This window comes from Ornithorhynchus anatinus, chromosome 9, assembly GCF_004115215.2.
Source record: "Ornithorhynchus anatinus isolate Pmale09 chromosome 9, mOrnAna1.pri.v4, whole genome shotgun sequence".
Lineage (NCBI taxonomy): Eukaryota > Metazoa > Chordata > Mammalia > Monotremata > Ornithorhynchidae > Ornithorhynchus > Ornithorhynchus anatinus.
In genome coordinates, this window is record NC_041736.1 from 52,754,263 (window position 1) to 52,781,838 (window position 27,576).

At 41.6% G+C, this 27,576-nt stretch overlaps 1 protein-coding gene across 7 annotated transcripts in view; it reads left to right on the plus strand.

Annotated features, from left to right (window-relative positions):
• Positions 1 to 27,576, plus strand: part of LOC100082296 (WD repeat containing planar cell polarity effector) — a 193,954-nt gene that overhangs the window by 94,457 nt on the left and 71,921 nt on the right. For all 7 annotated transcript variants that reach the window (XM_029072178.2, XM_029072180.1, XM_029072177.2 and 4 more), the window contains 3 exons: positions 2,360 to 2,548; positions 5,249 to 5,372; positions 27,333 to 27,396. In XM_029072178.2, the coding sequence (XP_028928011.1) occupies positions 2,360 to 2,548; positions 5,249 to 5,372; positions 27,333 to 27,396 (377 nt within the window). The remainder of the gene's footprint in view (positions 1 to 2,359; positions 2,549 to 5,248; positions 5,373 to 27,332; positions 27,397 to 27,576) is intronic.

A 27,576-nucleotide genomic window follows, 5' to 3' on the forward strand; every position in this document is an offset into this window, starting at 1 on the left:
GGGGAGGGGACAGAGGGTGTGGGAGATAAATAGAGGAACACAGGAAGGATGAGAAGGCCTAGTGGAAAGAGAATGGGCCTAGTAGTCAGAGGACTTGGGTTCTAATGCCAGCTCTGCCATTTCTGCTGTGTGGCCTTGGGCAAATCACTTAACTTCTCTGTGCCTCAGTTACCTCATCTGTAAAATGGGGATTAAAGCTATAGCCCTATGTGAGACATGGATTGTGTCCAACCTGATTATGTTGTATCTACCCCAGCACCTAGTACCGTGCCTGGGACATAGTAAGCACTTAAAAACCATAAAAAAAAGATAAGGAGAGTGGGTACAGAAAGACACAAACCCATCCAGACCACTGCTTCCACCCAAGTAGCAAAAGCAGCATAGGTGAGCCAGGTCCACGAGCTTGGGGACACGGATTCCTGCCCTTTATGCTCCAGATAATCATCATCATCATCATCATCATGGTATTTAAGTGCTTACTGTGTGCCACACACTGTTCTAAGCACTGAGGTAGATACAAGGTAAGCAGTTGTCCCACACAGGGGTCACAGTCTTAATCCCCATTTTACAGATGAGTTAGCTAGGTACAGAGAAGTTAAGTGACTTGCCCCAAGTCACACAGCAGACAAGTGGCAGGGCCAGGATTAGAACTCACGACCTCTGACTTCCAAGCCTGGGCTCTTTCCAGTATGCCACGCACTGGTCCAATTGTCAGGTGGGCTGTGGTTACCCAAGCTGTAGGCCTCAGGGACTCAGCTCTGAGGGATGGCACCCAAGCCATAGACTATTAGCTCCAGGTTTTAGGTACTGAGAATTGGGCCCTGAAGCCTAGAACTCAGGCAGCTGAAGGACCTGCCCTCGAACCCACCTCTCTACTCTTCTCATACACTGGGAAGAAGAAATGTTCCAACAGTTTGGTGGTTTTTTTAGGCAGGGGGATATCTGGTCACCTTGTTGTAGTATCGCAGTACAGTTTCCACTACAAACTTTGGCCCAAGGTTTTTGTTGCTGCATTTTACTTCTTGTTACACATGAAAACTTTTTAGGTGAAAATGTTGCTAGAAGTGTGTGAGTGAGAGACCAGATGGAGTGCTAGAAAGGAAGGTGGTAATTAAACTCTTAGTCTAGAATGTCCTTCAGGTGAAATGTAGTGTTGGGGCCTCTACCTAGAGCCTTACACTGATTTGGATTTGGCCTGCAGGAACTAATCTTACTGCCCTTTTGTCTAGCACTGTTGACTCAGTGGAGCCAGGCCCCCGAAAAGCTGATTGGGTTTGGGTGACCCTCCTAGAGTTCTGCAGTAAACTTCAGGATAGCACATGAAATTGGTATGGCACAAAACTGTACCTGGAAGATAAGGGAATTTTTCTCAACCCTCACACTCATTTGGGACCACAGCTCTCCCTTACACAGCTGGTCCAAAGTTGGCCTACTTTAGGTTATTCCTGGGTGAAGAAAGGTTAGGGCCCAGATTTTCAACCCAGTCCATACGAAGCACCAGCCCCGGTCATGCTCTGTTTAAAGCATAGTAGGGCCAGAGGATTACCACATAAATGCTGGGGTCCTGCATACGTCATCGTCAATGGCATTTATTGAGCACTTACTGTGTGCAGAACTCTGCAGGAAGCGCTTCGGAGAGAATATGTATAATACTTTCAAAAAGCTCCGTTGTCCCCATACGGGGCTTATAAAAGTTCCAGATGGACAGTGGACCTCACCTCATTCTCAAATGATCTGAAAACCTGTGGGACTTTGAAAGTGTGGCCTAGGTCCCTTCCCTCCCCCCGGGTCTGGTCCAAACCAGACACAAACCAGGCTAACATGCTGGGATGTGGATTGGCTGAGCCTGGAACCATGTTCAAGCCAGGGTAGCAAAACCTAAGCATTTCAGGGATCAAACATCAGTAAAAACAAAGTTCACTTTGCCTTCGAAGAAAGTGTTATTTATTTACGTGACCCCCTCCCCTCCCCACACCCGCCCCTGACTGTGAGCTCATTGTGGGCGGGGAATGTCACTGTTTATTGTCCGTATCGTGCTTTCTCAAGCACTTAGTACCGTGCCTTGCACACAGTAAGCGCTTAATAAATACAACTGAATGAATGAATATGGCAAACTAGCTACAATAATAGGTACTCAAGCTAATTTTGACATCGCTTCCTTTTGACATTTACCTCAAATAAGTAGTACAGTGATTATCAGAACTATTAATGGAATTATCCCAGGTACATTGAAGTATAAAGAAAGCAATTTTTGACAGATGGTAAATTGTAATTAAACTTTTATTTTTTTGATATTTTAGTGGATATAATTGCATTTTTATTGGATAAGTTTACATCTAGTTTTCAATTTTCGTGACAGGTGTCTTCACTGGGGGAAGGCTGGGTCTTGTAGAGATCATCAACCAATACATTCGTTATGACGAGATCGATGAGGCAATAAATATCTTAAGTACCATGAGCTGGGACGCTATGGGACATCAGTGTTTTATCAGTATGAGTGCCATTGTAAATCACCTTCTTAGACAGAAGTTCACCCTGGAGAGAGAAGGTCAGAATTGAACTGTTTTTCAAAAGTTTATGGGTTTTCTATATGTGTGTTTTTAATACAGATAATTATTTTCATTGCAGTGGTGCATTCAGACTCAAGTTACAATGTGTTATTGTCCGATGGTAAAGCTGAGAGAATTAGGTTTCTAATAATCTGACCACTTGGCACATAATATGAAGTAGTTTTTTGAACAAAAAAAGAAATCAGTACTTCAAGTGACCCAGGCAATGCATTCATTGTGCAGAGTTATTAGTCACAATGGGAAATTGGCTCAGATTTCACACTTTGAATAGTAAAACATCTGGGGCTAAGCAAGCAAAACGCCCTATCAAAATCTAAAACTCTGCTGCAGCAAATGGGCATTTGGGACTGAAATTGATTCATCGAATATCAGCAGTCTGTGCCCAACTCATCCCAAGTGGAACACACTGCCATATTCAAAGCCAGTCTGGGACCAAACCGGGATCGCTGAATCAAAAGTGGCCGGCAGTTCACTCCCAGAGGGCCTGTGGTTATTTAAAGGTCAGAAGGCCAAGGAACAATTGTATATGTCCAGAAGGTCACTTCCACATCTTGCACTTTCATATTTCTAGCAAACAGTAGTGCTTATTAGCACCTATTGTACAGAGCTCTGTACTAAGTCCTTGGGGAATCCAGTCTACCAACTCTGTTTTACTCTCCCAAGTGCCTAACAGTGCTCTGCACACAGTAAGCATTCAATAAATGCCAATCATTGATTAGAAAAGAATTAGTAGACCTAATCTCCTGCCCTCAAGGATTTTGCAGTCTAGGGGCAGTGTCAATTGCCTTGCCATGGCCCCCATAGTCTCATGTGCCCAAAATGCAGAGTTGGAGACACATCTGATCCAGTTTCAGACCAGTGAGTTCAGGATTTGGACACTAGGCTCAGCCCATAAAAAACTCTACCTCCCAAGGCCTTAGACTACGAAATGTATCTCTTTCCTATCTAAAGACATGGCTCCCCTTGCCTTCTCATTCAGAGCCTAAATTTCTCACTTCCATGCCCAGTTGAAACCCTATTTCCTTCTCTCCTGCTCACTACTTTTCCCCTCCCATCACTCCTAACTGTGGTTCCTATCTTTCCCATCGATTCACTAGCATCTTTGTATCTGCAGTCTGACTCCATCTCAAGAAGTCAATTTGGAACATGCCTTCAAACTGAGCAAAATCCTCCAAAAAGTGCCATAGGCCAAATGACAAGGCTACTCCCTCTAGACTGTAAACCCGTTGTGAGCATGGATGATCTCCCTTTATTTGCTGTATTGTATTTTCCAAGCTCTCAGTATAGTGCTCTGTGCACAGTAAGCGCTCAATAAATCCAATGAATGGTGCTAATTTATGTTATCATTTAGAGATTTAATAGCAAAAATCGCAGGAATCTTACCAGTCTGTGAAAATTTTACCCCAGAGCTTCCCATAATCCAGTGCTCCAATTTACCTGCTCTAATTTGCTCCTACTGAGCTGGGAAGGGATATTGCTAATTCTTTTGCTGTCTCTTGGTGGTTCTATTAAGTTGTAAATTAGAGTTCTAGAATATTCACAAATGGGCAGTTGTGGCCTTTGCTGTACTCAGTTCTTGTGATAGAACTATGAAGAGTGTAAGATAAAAGTCTTGTTTGAAACTGGCTTAAAAAGTACATGATGACAATAAACTGGGTGTCTCTTTTTTTCCTTCATGTAACTGCCAACATGGTTATAAATCATTCTGAATTTTTTCAGCCAAGGTTTATTCTATATGAATCTACCAAATTTGACATGGCAATTTGTTTTCCTTTTATTAGTAGAACCTGTGAGCTTGTTTTTATCTGTAGCGATCCTGAGGTAAACTTTTGAGATCTTCATTTCTGACTTCCGCATCAAACTGGGCTATCTGTGTCTGTAACTGTGGTGATTTAAGATACCAAAGAAATCTAATTTATTAGCAGTTTGGCTATGTTCATTGCATTGTGCTCAGATAAAATGTAAATCTTTCAAATCTGCTAAACAATCATAAATGCTTAGAGGTAAAGGATTAGTTTTATTTACTAAGTATAAAACTGTTCCACTTGACCAAATATTAGCAGAAAAATGAATTGAATTTTTTTATCTGAAGAATATTGGAGAATTGAAAGGTACTCACTCCCTAGTACCGTCTCATTGACATCAAAATATAACTTTTATATCTATGCCTGGATAAGAGAATATATCCTAGGTCTGTCAACAATACTTTGCATGTTTTGAAAATGAAGGTTTCCAAGAGTTTTATTGGCTTCTGCTTTGGGGCATTTGGACTTCATTAATGAAATCCACAAGCCCCTTTCAGCAAAAGGTATCTTTCTTTAGTTGAAGAGCAAAAGGAGAGTGTACATGAGCTGATTTTTACTGGAAAAACTTGTTCAAACTGTGCTACTTTGATGAGTCACTGTTTTAATTGCCCAGTTGTGGTAGGATTGGTTCATTATGGATTTTGCATCTTTGACAGCTTTTTGTTGCTCAGAGTCATTGTCAGCTTTGCCTGAAGTGAAAGTTTATACACAGGTTTGTTTTTGTAGGAGCTGTCATATTTTAATTTCACCTTTCCTGCAACAAGCTCCCATTTCATCTAAGTGTGCAAAACCTGACTGACTGCAAACATGAGCAATCTCTTGTAATTGAAACAGTTTCACTTGTTTCAGTGTGGCTATGTTTGAATTCCACAGCACAGCTCGAGGCAAGCCTTGGGACCTTTTATGCTCCAACAAGACCACTCTCAGATACAGCTGTGTTGGAATTTAGAGATCCAATCAGCAGATACGCAAGGAGGTTCTTCCACTATCTGCTCAGGTGAATTGACAACTTCAACTTCTATTTGCTTCAAATTAATTGTGTGTTTCAGGCCTAAAATCCCTCTTTAATATGCTCAGCAATTTCCTAATGCGTGTTCTTGGAAATAACAAACCTGCCATCATTTATCTAATTTAGTGTTAGGCTAGCAATACATTTTAATACATTCATCTTTCCTATTTTTACTCTAGAGGAAAAAAAGACCAAATTTGGGATCAGATTTTCATTTTAACCAGTCTCCTCCCTCACTCCCCACACCTTCTAGCAAGGGGATCTTCTTTGTAATGCAAATGAAAGTTCAGTCTCTAACATTTGAAGATTTTGGTTTCCTCACCTTTCCATTTATTCTACAATCCATCTACTGTACACTTCTCATGGCTACTGAGTTCCAAGGCCTTTAATGAATCTTTGTGCCTTAGTAGCTCCATCTGGGAACTGGGTACAATATCACCGTTCCATCCCTCCTCTCTTCAACAGTAGAGAGGTGTAAGATTGCATTTGATGATGTTTAGCAAAGCAGTCTAAGAAAAAACTTTAAAAACCCTGTGCAATATAATGTATTTATGGAATAAGTATTCATTTCCTTGGCAAATTGAAAAGAACTAATTCAGGATTATAACAATTTCAGGACCATTTAATGGTTTGATTTTTACAGCCAATGCAAGATGTTATCTATAACATGATCAGTTAAGTAAAAACGGAATTCAGTGACAGGCCTCATTGCATTTTTTTTTTAAGAAATTCTGAATCAACTTGCAATTTACTCCTTTACTTTGGACGTCATTTTCAATGCAATTTATTGAGCACTTACTGTGTGCAGAGCCCTGTACTAAGCATTTGGGAAAATACAATGCAACAGCATTGGTAGACAAATTCCTTGCCCACAGGAGCTTACAGTTTAGACATCACACCGAGTTTATGGGAGACTGTCCTTTGGATATACAGGTTTTATATTTGAGCTCTCTGCAAAATGACATTTTGAATGCTGATGACCAATGAAGTCTGTGGACACCAAATGATTTAGAACTCTGAGACAGGGGTGGGTGCACATGCTTTATATTAATTATCATTTCCATTTGTGAGTTTCAGTGAGCAGCAGCTCCATCTTTTTAGCAGTTCCCAGACACATAAGCCCAGGTCGGGGAATCTGTGGCCCCTGTCTCCACTCCCAGCTGCTGCCAACCCATTTCCTGTAGATTACTGGCTGTACTCTATACCCATGTGAATCTTCTGATTTTCCCGTCACCCCCGAAAGTTGGCTCACCATTCCAGTCAGAGAAATGTTTTACGATAGTCAGATCTCAGCCATATTGTGTTTTTATTTAGTGATAGGTTTTTGATCTGTAATGGAATTTGTCTTTTTGGAATGATTATTAATTGTTGGCATATTACAAGTAACTTTACTGTTGACTGAGGCAAGTGACTATGAGAAATTGCCAATGGCATATGGGGTTGACTTTCTGTTTATTTCCGCTCAGATGGTTCTGAAAATCTGGAAGAGCTGTTTTAGGTTGATCAGCACCTAGGTTTTATAGTGGTCTTTCCAGGAGGTAGGGAGTAACGGAGTGAAATTCGGACACCCTTGAGCTTCCAAGTAGATTTTTTAATCCGTTGTGGTGCTGTCCGTTAAAAATATATCTATTTTTCAAGGTGTGGTAATTCTTTGCCAGTTTCTAGTTTTAAATTAGGCTTACCTATGTCCTGAAGTCCATAATTCCCAAAAGGACTAATGGGAATTGTGAGTGTTCTCAGTTACGACATCTGTAGCCCCTAAAGATCCATCAGTCAATCAATGGTATTTGAGTGCTTACTTCCAGTACTTAGTACAGTGCTCGACACATAGTAAGAATTTAACAGATACCACAGTCATTACTACTACTCTGTACAGAGCAGTGTACTGAGTGCTTGGGAGAGTACAAGTGCATAAAGCCACACATCTTTGCGTTTTACATTTGTAAACACATGACATGCATAGAAAATGATCTCCTTTTAACTTCTGGCATAAACGTGTTTCTTTTTGTTATCCCAAATATAATTTGCACGTGAATCAGACTCTACAAACTGCCTGAACATTTACTAGACCCTTGAATTTTCCATGAGGTTACCCCTGCAGCTGGGATTGCGATCCTCTCCATCCCCTCTAGTAACTGGAGTCGGTGGCGGACATGGGTGACCTGGACTTCAAAGGAAGGGAGAGGGATGGGGGAGGTGGACTGATGAGCAAGTGGCATTGGGGAGCAAGAAAATAGCCAACTCCTCTCTCTCTCCCAGTGAGTCTTGGGGAGTGGGAAAAGCCGAGGCTCCATCTGGAGAGAGCAGCAGGGGAGGCAACATGAGGAGAGAGCCAGGTTTCAGGAATGGCGAGAAGCCGTGTCTAGATTGTTGTGTGAGTGTTTTTCATCAAAGAACGGGATGTGTATTACCATCTTTAACTGCCTGTCAGTGTGTATTCTTAGACCTAAGCGCTTCCCTGCACTGTGCCTTAGTTTCCTTATCTGGAAAATAGAAAAAGTAATTGGGTGGAGATTGACTAATTAAAAAACGATTATGTAAGTAATGCAAAACCCTTGGGTTTTGTAACAATAAGGACTACTAAACTGTAAAATGAAATAGAGCTGGATAAAAAAAAATCCAAGTAAATTACTTAGTTGAAGCAGTTTTGTCGACTAACATTGGGATATATTTTAAAAGATAAAACTCTGTTGGTTTTTGACAGCTCTTTATGATCATTTATTTCTTTGTAATTGCAACAGTTGGAGGTCAGAATGATTTGCTATCTTGCAGGCTAGTAGGGCTTCTATTTACCTTAATCAAAATATGTGATCAAGTGATTGTTGTAGAACAGATGTTAATGCTTTATGATTTTCAGAGTTGAAATAAATTGTCCCAAATGAAATGTTAAAAAATGGGAATCCTACCTCTAAAAATAGTTTCTTTCATAATTTGTCTTGTTTCTACCTTCCTTTCAGATACTGTATTGAGACTCTAGTAGAAATTTGGCTATAGGATAAATGTATAAGTGTTTAGGATTTAAAGAGGTATCAGTCATTTTGTACCCAAAACCTTGCTGAGTAAAATGATATTTGGATCATGGTCTTTTCTCTTCAGGATATTTTCCAAAACATTTATTAAAGTGACTGTGAGCTGCAGATAGGAATTTTTAAAAAGCAAATCTGAAATACCGATTTTAAACATCTTTACCAAGACTAAAGGAAATATTGTTAATTATTTGGAGCCTAATCCTTTTGCAATTAGTAAGCTATCCCCACAAGTTAAGTACTCATCCTGTGAGGTTATTAAGTCTGATGTCCACCACGTTGCCAAGATCACCCTGGTGAATACTCCAACTGATATTGCTAGCTGGGCGGTAATCTACGGTATGGGCTGTGGGTTTTGCTGACACTCATAGGTCGTGGGGACAGTTGGCTTAGCTGAACTCACCCAGAATGAAGTTTCTGTGGACTGGTGATGTGCTCTGGCACAGACCCACTAGAACATACAGAAATGATTCCTTGAACCTTTTTGTAGAGATTTTCATTGGCAGCTTGGAACTGAAGGTGTTCTCCGAATTCTTCTTACCTAGATTGCATATTGTTCCATGAAAGTAGTTTGGAAAGTATAAAAGTACCGTGTAAAATCAGGTTGGCCTTGATTTGGACCTGTGTTGTAATTCCAGCTCTGCCACCTGCCTCTCATGTGATCTTGGGCGAGTCGTGTAAACTTCTCTGTGCCCCAGTTGCTTCATCTGTGAAATGAGGATTCGTTATGAGAAGCAGTGTGGCTCAGTGGAAAGTGCCTGGGCTTGGGAGTCAGAGGTCATGGGTTCGAATCCCAGCTCTGCCACTTGTCAGCTGTGTGACTGTGGGCAAGTCACTTGACTTCTCTGTGCCTCAGTTACCTCATCTGTAAAATGGGGATTAACTGTGAGCCTCACGTGGGACAACCTGATTACCCTGTATCTACCCCAGTGCTTAGAACAGTGCTCTGCACATAGTAAGCGCTTAAATACCAACATTATTATTATTACCACTTCTCTCTCCTAATTAGACCCCGAGTCCGATGAAGGGGAGGGATTGTATCTGACCTATTTTGTACTTGGCCTAAAGTAATTGCTTAATAGATGCTTATTATTATTATTGTTAGGCAAGAGGGAAGTCACTGGAGACTGCAGAGAGCGCTCTTAGTAGACAGAAGAGAAGGAAATCAGAGTAGAGGATCAGAAAGTCGGGTGGAAGAGAGAAGTGGAGGCACTGAATGCGTACAGCCCATTTGAGAAGTTTGGACAGAAGTAGAAAGTCATACAAGATCCTTGAAGGCTTTAGGAAAGAGATAAAGGTCTAGAGTAGTTGGTCAGGGCAGTGGGCATAGAAAATAACACTGCTGAGCAGAAGAGAGGGCTAAATTTATAGGAAGTGACGAGGGATTTGAAGTGGCTGAAGCTGGACTGGTCCTTGGTTTTACACCAAAAGAGATCTGTGGCCCAAGCAAAGGAGCAGGGGAAGCATACTCTACGATGATTATGGGCTGGGAGTTGGTGGTATGAGATTAACGGGGGGCATGGAGTGAGAGTTTAATTTCATTGGGAAACAGTGTTTAGGGTGTAAATTTGTCATCAAGATTAGTTTGGTAGAAGTGGAGACGATGGGGACGATGGCCAAATGGAGGCACTTGTTAAGCACTTACTATTTGCCAAGCACTGTAGTAAGCACAGTAATCAGATAATCAGATCAGACACAGTCCCTGTTCCACGTAGAGCTCAGGGTCTAAGTAGGACTCATAGTTATTGAATCCCTATTTTACCAATGAGGAAACCGAGGCACAGAGAAGTTAAATGTCTTGTCCACAGTTATACAGCAGGCAAATGGCAGAGCTGGGATTAAAATCCAGGTCCTCTGACCCCCAGGCCCGTGCTCTTTCCACTAGTCCACCCTGCTTCTCTAGAGACCTAGAGATTAGAAGTCTCTGGTTGGGTAAGATAATTTTGTGCGGGGAAGGGTGCGGGTGAGATGTCAGGCTACCAGGTTGTGATTGGAGTGGCGTTTCAGAGATGGTGAGTTGAGAAATTGTTGTAAATTAAAGCAAGAGAAAAAGGATTAATTTCCTGATTAATGAGGGGAGAAAACACTGGAATGAACTGAGAAGAAAGACTTGGACTATAAGATCACTGTGGGCAGAGATTGTGTTTATGGTATTGTTATATTTTACTCTCCCAATTGCTTTGTTCAGTGTTCTGCACAGAATAAGCACTCAGTAAATACTATTGGAAGACTGACTGGAGTCTCCATCTCTGTAGATTTCTAAGGAAAGAAGAGTCATCCATGGTTGGCTGTAGTTACTCACCTTTCTCAAAGCAGGGAGCTGGACCAAATGACTTTCTCAAGGTCCCTTTTCATTCTCTTATGCTGTGAGCCTATGACTTCAGGGCCAAGAGGCACTAGGAACTGCAGGGAGGAAATGCAGTAAAAATTCCTTATACCTGAACATTCAAGATGCTGGAAAAACATGTAAATAGCCACTTGCAATACAAGCAGAAGGTTCTTTTCATCTCAATTATCCCCAAATTTAAATGCTCTGCAACATTTAGAATGCTGTAAAGATATACTCCGGGAGTATAATATGCAGATTGATCTAACTGGGTAGCTGTAGGGAGACGAGGGGGGCACACCCCCCAAGTTGTCTTCGCCGGGGCCTGAAGTCTTCCAACATCGAGGGCTATCCCTCGACATCAGGGTCCGGCTTCATTTATTCTAGCCCTACTGCAGGCTCTTCCTCCTAGGAGAGATGAGAGATGCTGACGAAATTTAGCCAGTAGGTGAAGTGTAAAAGTTGGGATGCTGTTGTTCCTATCTATGTTACCAGTTATGTTTGACCTCACACCGACAAATCGTGACGTTTCTTTGCTCCCCGCCTGCATGCATTAGCTGTACTCTGAATTCCCAATGCATAAAATTGACTTGTTTGTTTTCTAGCGACACCCATGTTGTGTCGTCTATTCAGAACCGATGTGCCCCCTCACTCTCCTCCTCCCTCCCTATCTGTTTCACTCTCATTCAGTGAATGCCATTCTTGGGGGCCGAGTGAAAGGCCAGTGTTGTAAAGAATGAACTGCAGCTGTAAGCATGGTACTTCCCAGAAGGCATCCATCAAGGCAGTTCTTGACCCCGGGGTCCTGCGCTGGCCCTGACTGATGGCCCTTTCATCCTTTCTGACAGGAAGTACATCTCTTTTCAAACTGGGTGCCGTGAATAGTAAAGACGTATTGGGAATGTTTATTGAACGAGTAGCTGGTACGTTAATTTGAGTTTACAGCTAACGAGAACTGATAAATGGTAAGGACGTGTATAAAATAAATACGTTGGTATGTGACCTTGCACTCCAGGGCTGTAAATTCCCTCAGCTGAGACACTAAAGCTGCATAATGAGGGTACCTATTGAAAATACGATGTTGATACAATAATGTACAAACTTTTAGAGAAGGGCATGGTACACATACACAGGGGCTATTTAAAGAGATGTTATGATACAGGCTTGTGGACACTCATGAACAATTTATAAACTATATGTGAGTCCCTGCTTTGTTAGAAGATTTTCCCCCCTGTTGGAGTCTGAATAAGTACATGAAGAGGAAATACGAGAAGTAATTTATTAAGCAGCATTTATTAATGTTGCAGATCTGAAAGATGCTGTATTTAACAACTCTCAAAGAAAGTACCCAAAGGCTCTCATAGATGGAATTTATACACCAACAGACGATTCATACTTTGGTTTCTGTCTTTACATAAAACTTGCAAAAGTTGAGTCCATGCAATATGAAAACGTTTTTCAGATTGTAATTTGGAATCCCCAGGCTCTGCCTTTCTCTTCTGAGGAAATAAAGAGTTCACCAAAATCCAACTTTGCTTGCCCCCAGGCGGCCAAATTAAAATATTCAGCAAATTACCTGTAGGCTCTGATCTCCAGATGTTATTACCTCATTAAAGTTCCCATATAAGTAGAATTGAGTCTGGTGAGTGGTTGGGATAGAGATTTATGGCAGAGATTCTAGTGCTTCAGGACAGGGTGGTGGCAAGTCAACAAGTAGAATATTTCCCTGTGCATTATCATTTCTTCTGGGCTCTGACAGTAACTGGGCTTGAGAGAAAGGGAATGCTGTCAGAGACCATGCTGTTTGGATAGTTTCTTTAACCATAACCCTGACCATCTGCGATTACCAAACAAGTAGGCCTTTCTTGTGAGCAACCGATGTTTAACCTTAGGGGTCCTGGCAAAATCTCAGCTTTGCTTCCCAACTTTACACAGGGATTTTGGTTTTTAAAGGTTGCTGTGTATCACTGCCAACATGGCGATATTTTAGTCCTCTTTAAAAGAAGTCATCTTATACTTAATTAGTTAAGTCCTTGGGATGCAGATGGAAGCCACTATATTTTAAGAGTTTTCTATTCAAATAGGATTGCTTTGATACCGTTCCAAACTTTTTTTTCAGGGTGTCTTCATTCCCCAGGAGTAGGACTAGTGAGTGATTGGTATCTGGTGAGTGAATGGTATGAGATCGACAGGGAGTGAGAGGGTTGAATTCTGATGAGAAGGCTGTGTTTCAGGTGTGAATTTGTTCATCGAAAGAAGAGAAGTTAGGTAGGAGGTCTAAGTAGGAAGAGTGGGGATGATGTCCAAATGGAGGAGGTTTAGAGATCAGAGGTCTGTGTGGGAGGGGAGAGAAGAGTTTTTTGCCTGGGGAAGGGTGCCTAGGAAGTTGTGGTTGGAGAGTGGCATTTCAGAGTTGGTGAGTTGGGAAAGAGTTTTAAATTAAGCAGGAGAGATTTAGGCTGGGAATAAGTTGGTTGTGGGCGGGGAACATGTCTGCCAACTCTGTATTGCACTCTCCCAAGCGCTTAGTTACAGTGCTCTGCATATAGTAAGCACTGAATAAATGTCACTGATTAAGAATTCCTGAATAATAGGGTGAAAAAGTACAGAATAAGTTAACAAGAAATATTTGGAGTGTTCTTCCTCAGCATATTTTTTTAAGGAAAGAACCGTTACTGTTTGGTTGAGACATCTGTGTTTGGTTTAGTTACTTCTAGACTAAACTTGTTGTGGACAGGGAAGGTGACCAAGTCTGTTATATTGTACTCTCCCAAGCATTAGCACAGTGCCCTGCACACATTAAGTGCTCAATGAATACCACTGATTGATTGAAATGTCACATCAACAGTTGGGATTAATCATTATTGAAGCAGCTCATTCTTAACTATAACTGCAACATTAGGTTTCCTGGCTCTAAGCTAACTTTGGTGTTTAGACACACTAATAGGTTTGCTCAATAAAATATAGCTTTCCCTGGTCACCCGAGTGAGAGGGCTACAGCAAGAATGGAAGAAAAGCTAAAGAGAACTACTGAAATAGGGGCGGGATTTAGCAGACGGGGGTTGAGTGAAGTAAGTGTGAAACAACAAGTGTCATGAGCTGTTATCAGCAATTTTAATTAACATCTGTTTGTAGCCTGAAGTACTTTAGAGAGAGAATACCAGAGTGTGTCTGCATTTGAAGATAAAGGCCGACTGTTGAGAAGCTACTAACTAGTAAGAGGTGGGGAAATGTAAAGGTTTATGCAAGAAACAAGGGAGAAGAACAGTTGGGAGGTGGTTGCTTTTTTATAAATAGATACCAAAAAAGAAGAGCTTCCAAGAATCCTTTGGTACCATTGTTAAACCATTAATCTGATCCAGTATTGCATTTTAGTGGCCTAAGGCCTTGACTGCAAGGCATAAATTGGAAAGAGTTTTAGAGCAATGAAATATTTTTTCATGCCAAAGAAAGAAATGGGAAAAAGAAAATACAGCTGGTATTCTAACATGAATAACTATAGAGATAATTCTAACTCTGTTTTCAAGTGATCTGAATTGCAAAAAATTCAGGGCATTCCGAATCTTTGCTAACAAGGATCATTACACAGCAGTGATATTTTTTATTATTATTAACTGCCCTTCAGTTGTTGATTTTGACGGAGTCGAAATAAAATTAAAGAAATGACTAGAAGTTCCGAGGAAACCAGTGTGCCACTGGTAGGCGGTAAGGCAGGGAAGAGGTTTTTTGTTTTTTTTTTTTTGGTATTTGTTAAGCGCTTACTATGTGCCGAGCACTGTTCTAAGCGCTGGGGTAGACAGAGGGGAATCAGGTTGTCCCACGTGGGGCTCACAGTCTTAATCCCCATTTTACAGATGAGGGAACTGAGGCACAGAGAAGTTAAGTGACTTGCCCACAGTCACACAGCCGACAAGTGGCAGAGCTGGGATTCGAACTCATGAGCCCTGACTCCAAAGCCCGTGCTCTTTCCACTGAGCCACGCTGCTTCTCGTAGCAGCAAGAGTTCATGTAGTAGGAGATCAACTTTTAATAGACTTTGAAACGGAGGTTGATCGTGATCTGGGCAAGTGTTCTAGATTAAGGCTAGTATAATATTAGAAGTATTATACTTCTAATTGTGAGAAGCAGCGTGGCTCAGTGGAAAGAGCACGGGCTTTGGAGTCAGGGCTCATGAGTTCGAATCCCAGCTCTGCCACTTGTCGGCTGTGTGACTGTGGGCAAGTCACTTAACTTCTCTGTGCCTCAGTTCCCTCATCTGTAAAATGGGGATGAAAACTGTGAGCCCCACGTGGGACAACCTGATTCCCCTATGTCTACCCCAGCGCTTAGAACAGTGCTCGGCACATAGTAAGCGCTTAACAAATACCAACATTATTATTATTATTAAGTAAAGGTACTTACTGAGCACCCACTGGGTGCAATGCATTGGAAAAGTACAACAAGCATGAGACACATCCCCTGTCCACTAGGGAACTTATTATATTCTTCATAGCATCTCTAGAATCGGCCCCCTCTCCCCATTCAGACTTCTTCTTTGCTAATCTAAGCTCTTATCGTATCCTGAGCTCCGTGTAGGACAGGGACTGTGTCCAACCTAATTATCCTGTATCTACCCCAGCGCTTAGTACAGTACTTGGTGCGTAGTAAGTACTTACCAAATATTACAATTGACCTTCCTGCCTCCTGCGTCTCCCTTCTCCAGTCCATACTTCACTCTGCTGCCCGAACCATTTTTCTAAAAAAAAATGTTGTCTACATCTCCTCTCTTATCAGAAACCTCCAATGGTTGCCAGTCCATCTCTGCATGAAACAGAAACTCCTTAAAATCAGCTTCAAGGCACTCAAATAGGTCTACCTCTCCTATTTGGAGAGGTAGACCTCATCCTCATCCTACCTCTCCTATGGAGAAGGAGCGTGGCTCAGTGGAAAGAGCACGGGCTTTGGAGTCAGGGCTCATGAGTTCGAATCCCAGCTCTGCCACTTGTCGGCTGTGTGACTGTGGGCAAGTCACTTAACTTCTCTATGCCTCAGTTCCCTCATCTGTAAAATGGGGATTAAGACTGTGAGCCCCACGTGGGACAACCTGATTCCCCTATGTCTACCCCAGCGCTTAGAACAGTGCTCGGCACATAGTAAGCGCTTAACAAATACCAACATTATTAAAATGGGGATTAAGACTGTGAGCCCCGCGTGGGACAACCTGATTCCCCTGTGTTTACCCCAGCGCTTAGAACAGTGCTCTGCACATAGTAAGCGCTTAACAAATACCAACAATATTTGACCTTGCGGATCTACTACAGTCCAAGCCAGACACTTTGTTCTTGGCTTTCTTGCCGCTGACTCCTAGCTCAAGTTCTCCCTCTGGCCTGGAGCGCCTTCCCCCTAGGTATCTGACACACCTCGCTATCTTCAAAGCTCTACTCCAATCACATCTCAGCACTCAATAAATAGCATTAATTAATGGAATCGAGGAGACAAACATTTTAAAGAGTGATAATCAGAATAAATAAATCGGCTGTATAATGGAGCGTACATATATACATATATGCTAAGGGGAGTTATACATATGTAAGGGCTAGAGGTGACTGGTGCATTGATGTGATTTGGGAGTTAACTGGGTATTTGTTAAGCAGTTATTATGTGCAGAGTACTGTTCTAAGTGCTGGGGTAGATACAGGGTAATCAGGTTGTCCCACTTGAGGCTCACAGTTAATCCCCATTTTACAGATGAGGTAACTGAGGCACAGAGAAGTTAAGTGACTTGCCCATAGTCACACAGCTGAGAAGTGGCGGACCTGGGATTCGAACCTATGACCTCTGACTCCCAAGCCCAGGCCCTTTCCGCTGAGCCACGCTGTGGAGAGCTTGCTGGAGAAGGTGGAATTTTAGAAGGCTTTTTGAAGATGGAGAGATCTGTGGTCTGTTGGACTGGGGATGGGGGGCAGTTCCAGTTCCATTCAACAATATGAATGAGGAGATGGAGACAAAAGTTTTAGGTCTTCTAGTCAAAAGCTTGTCAGATGCAAGAGGGGATTGGTAACCACTGTAGATTTTTGAGGAGGGGTACGAAGGGAGCTGGTCAGTACTTCAGAAAGATGATTTGTGTTGTCACGTATAGGATATATAGAAGAGAGAGTTAGAAGTAAGGAGGCTGTTACATTAATTCACATGTGATTTTCATAAACAAGACAGTCCCATGATGAGGCAGAGTATGGGTATTATTATTCCTTTTTTGTAGATATGCAAGGTTGAGTGGCTTGCAGAAGATGACACGATGCTTCTGTCCATAGAGTCCATAGAGTTCATATCCAGTTATGGAGATAATGTTGATAAGGCAATGTGACCTAGTGGAAAGAGCCCAGATCTGGGTTCTAGTCCTGACTTCGCCACTTGTCTGCTGTCGGGGTTTTTTTGTTTTGTTTTAACGGTATTTAAGTGCTTACTCTGCACTGGGGTGGAGGACATGTGGCTCACAGTCTTAATCCCCATTTAACAGATGAGTAACTGAGGCAAAGAGAAGTTAGATGATTTGCCCAAGGTCACACAGCAGACAGGTGGGAGACCTGGACAAGTCACTTAACTTCTCTGTGCCTCAGTTTTCTCATGATTAAATCCTACTCCACACTTCTTAGCGACTGGGGCCGTCTAACCTGATAATCTTGTATCTACCCTAATGTTTGGTACTGTGCTTGGCACATTGTAACTGCTTAACAAATACCATAATAACTGAAATAATATTTATCCAAAACACAGGCAGCTCCCTTATAGAACATGACTCATAAATTCATATTTGAAATTCAATATTGAGAACTGTACTAATTCAAGTAACTTTTTGTCATAAATTGTATATTTATTCCATGGCCACTTTACTGGTTAATGGAATGCTCCATTTTCTAACTCAATGCTTTGACACAGACGCTTTCATGCAGTGGATATTTCTTCTTGCCTCCTTTAGTGAAATGATAATAATTAATTTGTTTATGATAAGTTCCTGGTCTTTAAAAAAAGAAATCCTTTTTTCATAGAATCTGTGCTCTTTCAGTCTCCTGAAATTTCAGATAGGTTGCATTTTCTCTCAAACTGCAGCCTTTGGTTAATATTAATGAGAATTTATAGACAGTACTATGAACATTTTAATTTTAGTTTTAATAATGTTGGTGTTTAAGTGCTTACTATGTGCCGAGCGTTGTTCTAAGCGCTGGGGTAGATACAGGGTAATCAGATTGTCCCACATGAGGCTCACAGTTAATCCCCATTTTACAGATGAGGTAACTGAGGCACAGAGAAGTCAAGTGACTTGCCCACAGTCACACAGCTGACAAGTGGCAGAGCTGGGATTCGAACTCATGACCTTTGACTCCCAAGCCCGGGCTCTTTCCTCTGAGCCACACTGCTTCTCTAGTTTTGGTAGGATATGAATGCAGGCTACTTTCAGTATTCATTTTTCTACTGTCTTTCTGCATTTACTGTTTGAAATTATTGATTTTCAAATTCTCCTCACCCTTGATTGATACTGCTATTTGAGTACTGATAGCCTTTGTAAAATGAAAAAAAAGGATAGTTTACAACTGATATTTGCTCGTGCCACAGACTTTGTGATGCCGATTATTTCCTAAACACTGTTGACCCCGAATTAGGTGAGACAAAATCATGCAGCAGCCCACTTTTATCATTGCCACACATGGGATATATTTATATGATCAAATCATGTTTAGTGCCTAAAGAACTGGTTCTCCCTTGTAAATTACATTTGCCCCTCTTTCTCTTGTTTTCTGTTTTAGTAAAATCAGTATCAAGAGTATTCTTCTGGTATATAACACTGCATTATGTGATTGGGGAACCTAGGAAAGAAATAAAAGGTTTAATCTTGTTCTCAAGGAATTGACCATATAATGGAAGAGACAGCAGAGAATGACGAGATGATTTTTTGTACACCTCGGTTGTATGTAGCTTGCAATTCTTATAACAGTACTACAAGATGTTATATTAGAAGCTCTTTCTGCCTATATGCATCTTGAAAGCCCATCAGGAACAGTAAAAAGCTACAATTCCAGGTATATTTTATAGCTGCAAAATAGCCAGGTTAATTTCGTTTTTACTTTTTAGACTATTTAGCACAGCTTCAGTTGGGTGGGAAAAAGAGGTGTCCTTTCTCTGCTTATGCTGGTGATGTTTATTTGCAGTTCTGATCTGAAATGATATTGTGAAATTCAATTAAAATTGGGCATTGTAAACCATAGTCTTCTCTGTGTCAGTGATGAGAGATGACACTGTTCACAAGGAAGTGGATTTTTTTTTTGGTCTTCACTTACTTCTGGTATTTTATCCAGAGGTTGTAATAATAGAGTAAAGATCATGATTTCAGCCTTAGATCATAAATTGAAGCTTTGGGTTTTTTGGAATTCTTAAAAATACTAATATTTCCTGCTGCCCCAGTAGCTCAAGTTAAAAAACTAAATACAACCTTTCTGGAGAAGGAATGTACTGCCATTTGGGAAATTTAAAGAACTTCTGTGTGATTTATCGCTGTTTGAAAGTTATAATGTTGAAGGTCATCTTCCTCTTGGCTATCACATTTACTATGAACTTCATGGTTTAAAAGAGAGATTTCCCTTATCTCCTGATTTGAAGAAGCATGTACAACTAGTCATGACAGCTAGTGAATTAGAAGAAAGCAATAAGTTAATAGGCGTTTCAGTGTTTTCTTCAGAAATAATGATAAAATTATTTTGAGGAAAGATGTATTTTCTCACCAATGCTTGTGCATAATGCAGATATCCATTTATTTTGTCTATGTGTTGCTGTTTAGGTCTGTTGGTCCTATATATCAGTCCTCATCTCTAAGGTCAGTTTTAGAATGCCAGCTCCAGGACAAAAGCACACTCACACTGAGCCCCAATTTCCCCTCTTTTGGAGAACAGGCTAATTTAGATTGGTGACTGGATGCAGCCAGGTCCCATTGTCTGTTGAAACAGAAGTGGGAAAATATTCCTCCCCTCTGAGCAGATCTGTATTCTGTTATGCAAAGGAAGGGTGCGGCCCTGTGGGGGAAGCGATACGTTTGCATCTTTCATGGCTCTGCCAGGATCCTGGTGTGACTGCCTTGCTCTCTTTTCCACAGTTCCCAAATATGTTAAAAATATACATTAGAAGCTGTGTTGGGCCAAGTGTGACATGGAAAGTATTTTTCTCCTAGAAGTAGATGATTCGAGAAGAAGCAGAGATTTGGGTCTCCCTTCCATAGCTTCCAAGGTTCTGGAGAGCTAGATCTAGAGAAGGGGGATGAGTAAATGCTACTTGATGGCACTGTTCTTCTATGAAACTTTGTATCTAATCAGCCAGTGGTGCAGATGTTATTCTTCAGGGTTTAGTTAAGCACCTGAGGAGTTGTACTAGTGGTTTTTTTTTTCCTGCTGCCAAGATAAAAACCGAGCAGTCCTTCAGATCGCTTTCCATGTGAGTACATCATAGCATTGTTTCTGCAGCATAATGGAAGACTAGACTGAAAGCTCCTTGTGGGCAAGGAACACCGTCTACCAATTCTGTTATGTTTGCACTCTCCCAAGTGCTTAGAACAGTATTTGTACACAGAAAGCACTAAATATATATGATTGACGATCAAATATTAAATACCAAAGAGGTGTCCAGTAAAAAGTTGTATTCAACAAACTGATATTGAAAATCCAAAACATATTTTACCAGTTGAAATCTGATGGCATATGTACCCGTCATTTTTCTAGAAATCGATTGACTCCTTTTATCAAGGCATATGGCCAGGAACGGGTCTGCTAATTCTGTTGTACTATATTCTTCCAAGTGCTTAGTACAGTGCTGTCCACATAGTAAGCGCTCAATAAATACCATTGATTGTGAAGACCATTTCTTTGAGGGATTTTTCCAGGACAGAAATCATAGCCAGATTTTTATGATTTTATGAAGAATAGCTATAATGACATTGAAAAATGTCTGCTGATTGAAGGAAGAAGCTAAAATTAATGTAAAGCAGACAATCTGGCAGTTTTTCAGCCATGATTCTGTTACAGAGATCAATCGGGAAAATGCTCATTTACCTTGAGTTGCCAATGTGGTCAGGTCAAGCCGATCTTATTTGGAGCAATATAAAAACTATTTAATCAGGTTTTCCTACACTGTAAAAAGAAAATGGCTGGTGAAGTGTAGAATAATTGCAACTCAACTATTCAATTCATTATCTTCTTCCTAAGAAGCTGTGCCAGGTTTGGGGAAGGTTGTCATTTTATTTTCTGCGATGCCACAAAATGCAATAGAATGACCTGCTTTGGACCACTGCTACATGAGTCTGAGGTCCTGCTTGAGGAGACACATCTCATATGCGCAGGCTTGGGAATGGCTGATGGCCTTTTCTGGGCCTGCATTTGCCATTGCAGAGGTTTAGTGCTATATCTGGATCTGCCTAAATATTCCTCCTGACATTGTCCCTATTCTTGTCTCTCTCGATCTCTTCCAAGCTCTACCATTATCTTACAGTAAACTGCAGAAATGGTAAGCAGGACTTGTTTTCTCTAGCTGCTTCACTTTGCTATTATTATGGTGTTTATTATGCACTTTTGTGTCGAACACAAAGCTAAGCACTGGGATAGGTAGAAGACAATCACATCAGGCATAGTCCCTGTCACAAAGAGCTCAAGATTTAATAGGAAGATTAGGGATGCCATTCCCATTTTGTAGATAAGGAAATTGAGGCACAGAAAGTTTACGTGATCTGCCTGAAGGCAGTGTCAGGGCTGGAATTAGAGCCTAGGTTTCCTTACTGACAACCCTGTGCTCTTTTCATTTGACCACGCTGCAGTCCCTTATACTCACTCATGCGGTAAAGAAAACGCAGATGTTTGAATCAGGCTAGGGATGGATCATCAGATAAGGTTAAGAAGACCACCTCCTGGGCCTACATTTTCTGACCTGTAAAACAGGAATATATTGAGTGCCCCCTATCTACCCCAACAGACATAAGAATAAATAGAATAAAATATGCTCAAATGAATGACTACATACTGTAAGCAGGTGAGGTATACTGTTTTTTAAAATTTCATACGATATATATCCAGATGCTTTAGAGAGTTGACTGAAAGTGGGAATATGTTTTAATGATGGAACGAAAATCTCAGGAAGCTGGAGTAGAAGAAAAAGAAAACACTGACACTGTAAGTGGCAAGATGCCAGGTGTTCTTGAACAGAGGTTTTTGTCTGTAGGAATGCAAGCACACTCCCTTACTTCTGTTAATGGGGTAATTGATAAACACACAGCAGGTGCTCAATACATGTTAATAATCACAGCAGGGGAGCAAATTCAAGGGGAGGTAGGAGATATTTAGAAGAGTTGCTCTGCCCCCCCCCCCCCCCAAACAACTGTTCATACATTGCCTCTCAGCACCATTGTTTGCCTAAATAGTATTGAGGAATCTCATCCTCAAACAGTTTCATTGCCAGGCTTGAATCTAAGTGCATTTTTTTAGCGGCAGGTGAGGGAAAAGAGGTAAGTCACTCTTCTGCTTGAATCTGCACCCTTTTTTCACTCCTCCCTCTGCTCTACCACACTCATGTACATATCCACAATTTATTATTTATATTATTGTCCATCTCACCCTCTAGATTTTAAGCTCACTGTGGGCAGGGAATGTGTCTACCGACAGTTATACTGTATTCTCCCAAGCGTTTAGTAGTAGAGTGCTCTGCAAACAGTAAGCGCTCAATAAATACGATTGAATTGAATGAATGAAAAGAGGGAGTCTGGTGGACCCTCAGTACTTTTCACTCACACTGTTTAGTCCCCCAGCGGCAGGTGCGCATTTTTTTAGAGAAGCAGCATGGCTCAGTGGAAAGAGCCTGGGCTTGGGAGTCAGAGGTCATGAGTTTGAATCCCAGCTCTGCCACTTGTCAGCTGTGTGATTGTGGGCAAGTCACTTAACTTCTCTGTGCCTCAATTACTTCATCTGTAAAATGGGGATTAAGGTGAGCCTCACGTGGGACAATCTGATTACCCTGTATCTACCCCAGCACTTAGAAGAGTGCTCTGCACACAGTAAGCGCTTAACAAATGCCAACATTATTATTATTTCTGTCTTAACCAGGCCATCCTAGTGCCTTGAGGCCCCAGTGCAAGAGTATCAATGGCCCAGGCTGGCTTCTGTCCCCTGCCAATGTGAATTGGCATGTTGTTTTTCCTGGATTTGCCATAACTACATTCACACTTGCTCCCTACTGTGTGCTTTCAGATTCACAAGGTGTCCTCACTGATGCTTTGTCCCAGGTGGCACCGTCCCAGCAGGCATTCCCCTACTCACTGCTGCTTCACTGAAGAACCACCTTAGGGAGTTGGCCGTGGTGGACAAGTTCAGTGAGGATCCTGTAAAGAGCTGGTTAAGGTGGACAGCAAAAACCAGAGTAGCTACCAAAGTAGTTATCCAGGCGACTGCCTGCTGATGCGTGGAGCTATGGCACAGTATCAAAAGTCTGCTGTGGTCCCTTTGGTCATGAGTGGGTTCTGTACACAAAACTTTTGCACCCTGGCCCCATCTCCTTTTGTACCAACAGCTCCAGTGGGAACTTGACTCTTGGGGATGAGAGAGTGTGAGTGGCACTGGGAAGACCTCTAGTAACCAGTTCCTTCACAGAATTTCTGGTCCCTAGGTCTGCAGAAATTTATTGATCATTTATGATGGGAGACTGTACCATCATCATCACTGGAGTGAATAACAATAATAATAATGATGGTATTTGTAGCCACTGGGGTGGATAGAAGCAAATCGAATTGGGCACAGTCTCTGTCCCTTGTGGGGCTCACAGTCTCACTCTCCATTTTACAGATGAGGTAACTGAGGCACAGAAAAGTACCTTATCTCCCTTCTCTCCTTCTACATCCTAGCCCTAATTTTGATGTGTGTCTCCCCCAATCTATACTGTAAGCCTGATCTGGGCTTGTCTCTCTTTATTGCTGCACTGTACTTTCCAAGTGCTTAGTTCAGTAAGAGCTCAATAAATACAATTGAATGAATTGACAGGCTCCCCTGACGTTCCCTGCCCACAGTGAGCATCAAGACATCCTAGTCACACCAGATAAGTGGTGGAGCTGGGATTAGAACCCATGACCTCCTTCCGACTCCCAGACCCATGGTCCATCCACACACCATGTTGCTTCTTACAAGGAGTCCCTGTCTTAACATTTTTAGCAAAAGGATTGTTACAAACTGCTCGATGTCAGAGTGATTTATTCATTGAAAAAGCTAATCAATATTATTATTGCATTTGTTAAATGCTTATTATGCGCCAAGCATTATACTAAGTGGTGGGGGTCTCAGTGTTAGGAGGGGGAGAACTGATATAGAATTCTTATTTTAGTTGAGGAAAGTGAGGCACAGAGAAGTCCTGACTTGCCCAAGATCACATAATAAGCAATTGGCAGAGCTGGAAGTACAGCCCAGATCCTCTGACTCTCGGGCCCATGCTCCTTCCACCAGGCCATGCTGCTTTTCTCCAACTTGGATGTTTTGGGAAATTTTGAATCGTGACCACTAAATTAGCTGGCTCTTTTTGGAGAACAAATACAGTTTGGAGCCTGTCAGTTCATTCAATTGTATTTTTTGAACTCTTACTGTACTAAGCACTTGGAAAGTACAGTGCAGCAATAAAGAGAGACAAGCCCAGATCGGGTTTACAGTATAGACTGGGGGAGATGGACATCAAAACAAGCAAACAGGCATCCATTTAAATAAATGGAACTGTACTTATATATGTATATATGTAAGTGCTGTGAGGCAGGGAAGGGGAGAAAGAGCAAAGGGAGTGAGTCAAGATGATACAGAAGGAAGGGGGAGCTGAGGAAAAGGGAACTTAGTCTGGGAAGGCCTCTTGGAAGAGGTGCACCTTCAGCAGTACTTTGAAGGAGGGAAGAGTGATTGATGGATTTGAGGAGGGAGGGCGTTCCGGGCCAGAGGTAGGACATGGGCCAGGGGTCGGCGGCGAGACAGACGAGATTAAGGTACAGTGAGAAGGTTAGCGGCACCAGAGGAGCAGAGTGTGCGGCCTAGGATGTAGAAGGAGAGAAGGGAGGTGAGGTAAGAGAGGGCAAGGTGATGGGCAGCTTTGAAGCCAATAGTGAGGAGTTTTTCTTTGATACGGAGGTGGGTCGGCAACCACTGGAGATTTTTGAGGAGTGGGATGACATACCCTGAACGTTTCTGTAGAAAGATAATCCGGACAGCGGAGTGAAGTATGGACTGAAGTGGGGAGAAGTCAGGAGGTTTGGGGGGGTCAGAAAGGATGCCGATGCAGTAATCCAGTCGGGATAGGGTGAGATTGTACTAACGTGGTAACGGTTTGTATGGAGAGGAAAGGGCGGATCTTGGCAAAGCTGTTAAGGTGAGACCGACAGGATTTGGTGGCGGATTGGATATGTGGGGTGAATGAGAGTGGAGTCAAGGATGACACCAAGACACCAAGGTTACGGGCTTTTGAGGTGGGAAGGATGGTTGTGCCATCTAAAGTGATAGGAAAGTTTGGGAGAGGACAGGGATTGAAAGAAGAGATAAGCAGCATGGGGACATGGGAAGCAGCGTGGCTCAGTGGAAAGAGCACAGGCTTGGGAGTCAGAGGTCATGGGTTCGAATCCCGGCTCTGCCACTTGGCAGCTGTGTGACTGTGAGCAAGTCACTTAACTTCCCTGTGCCTCAGTTACCTCATCTGTAAAATGGGAATGAAGACTGTGAGCCTCATGTGGGACAACCTGATTACCCTGTATCTACCCCAGTGCTTAGAACAGTGCTTTGCACATAGTAAGCGCTTAACAAATATCAACATTATTCTCTGTGCCTCAGTTACCTCATCTGTAAAATGGGGGATGAAGACTGTGAGCCTCACGTGGGACAATATGATTACCCTGTATCTACCCCAGCGCTTAGAACAGTGCTGTGCACATAGTAAGCGCTTAACAGGAACCAACATTATTATTATTATTATAAGGAGCTCTATCTTGAGTTTGAGGTGGTGGGAGGACATCCAAGTAGAGATGTCCTGAAGGCAGGAGAAGATGTGAGCCTGGAGGGAGGGACAATCTTCTGATAAAGCCATTTCCATCTGTATCTCAGTAAATTTTAGTCCATGGCCAATATCTATAGGACCCTTTTGTTCCAAAAGCTGGCAAAGAAAGGACTTTTCACTGTAAGCCTGGTATTTCAAGTTTTCCCATTTAAATTGCATTTTTCTTTTTCTTTTTGTTCACTGGTAAATTCTCGTTTAAGTAAACTTATATGGACATTAGGTCATTAGTGCCTGGTGGAAAGAGAAGAGTAGTTGTTTTTAATTTCTTTGGATTCTTTTCTAAAGCCACAAGTGCAATTTTAATAGGCATAATGACTTTTTTAGTATGATTCACTATAAGCTTCCAAATTATTATAGTTCTATTCAGAGGTGTGCTGCAATTTACTTCTCTCTGCAAAATAAAGTGGAAGAACAAAACGGAAAACATATTCTAAATTTAAAAAACTTTGAATCACAAGTTTATTTTGATGGAAATTTTGTTATGTTTGGCTATAGTAATGCCTCATGACTTCAGCTCTTCATCTGCAAGCTTCTTATCGCAAGCCCCAATAAAATTGATAGAATCAATTAAAGTTTATATGGCAGACCCTAAGAAATGAAGTGTCTTTTTAATCCTTGTCACAAGATTACTTCCCAGAATAATACAGTACTGAAAATATAGAAATGTCTTCTAATTATAGAAGCCATCTTTGCAAACAATTTAGAATTTCCTGCACATAGCTAATTTGAAGTTTCAGCAGTTTGTACGAGGAAATTTTAGTGAAATGTTGTATATTCATAGCTTCTAACTGCTTTAATATTTTGGTTAGCTAACCAAAATTAGTTAGGGAGTGCCCAGCATTTGTAAATATTTAACTCATTGGATTTTGGAGAAAGAACAGTAGCAAGACTCTATTCCTTATCTTTGATGTTTAAGTGTTAGCCGTTTCTCTGCTGTAAGCTACTTGTGGCCAGAGACTCTCTTCAATTCTATCTTTCTTGTATATTTCCAAGCACCTGTAATAGTGGTAGACACAAAGTAAGCACTAAGAAGCAACATAGCCTGGGAGTCAGAAAGCCCTCCATTCTAATCCCAGCTCCACCACTCATCTGCTGTGTGACCTGGGCCAAGTCACTTCACTTCTCTGTGCCTCACTTACCTTATCTGTAAAATGGGAATTAAGACTTTGAGCCTCATGTGCAACATGGACCATGTCCAACCTGATTAGCTTGTATCTACCCCAGCGCTCGATAGATTGCTTGGCACATAGTAAGCACCTAACAAATACCATTAAAAAAAAGCACTCAATAAATGTTCATAATAAATGAATTAATTTTCTCTCATCTTGTTTTAGTTTTAGTTGCCTAAAATTGTACATTTGAAATTGTACATGTTGGAAATGGAAGTGAGTTAAAATGTTGAGCACACATTTTTCAAAATGAACTTTCCCCAGGGTAAATATGTTCAAACAACAACAACAGAGTTTGGGTTATTTTATTCCAAACGATCTCTGACCAATACTGTGCTTCCCCCTTTTCTTGCAGACACCACAGATTTGAAAAAGCATTTCTGCTAGCTATGGACATTGGTGCTCGGGACTTGTTCATGGTGAGTCTTTCTGATTGATGATTTTTGGGAGTGCAACTTGAGCTGAGTTACTTGTCGGTTTGTGTGCCCATTAGAAAGGATCAGTGTCATTTACAGTTTTAGATTCCTGGTGGGAAAGGTATTATCCTTCTTGCCATCCTGAAACTGTTCAGTTGCTCTCTAGTATCCTCTGACTTGTTG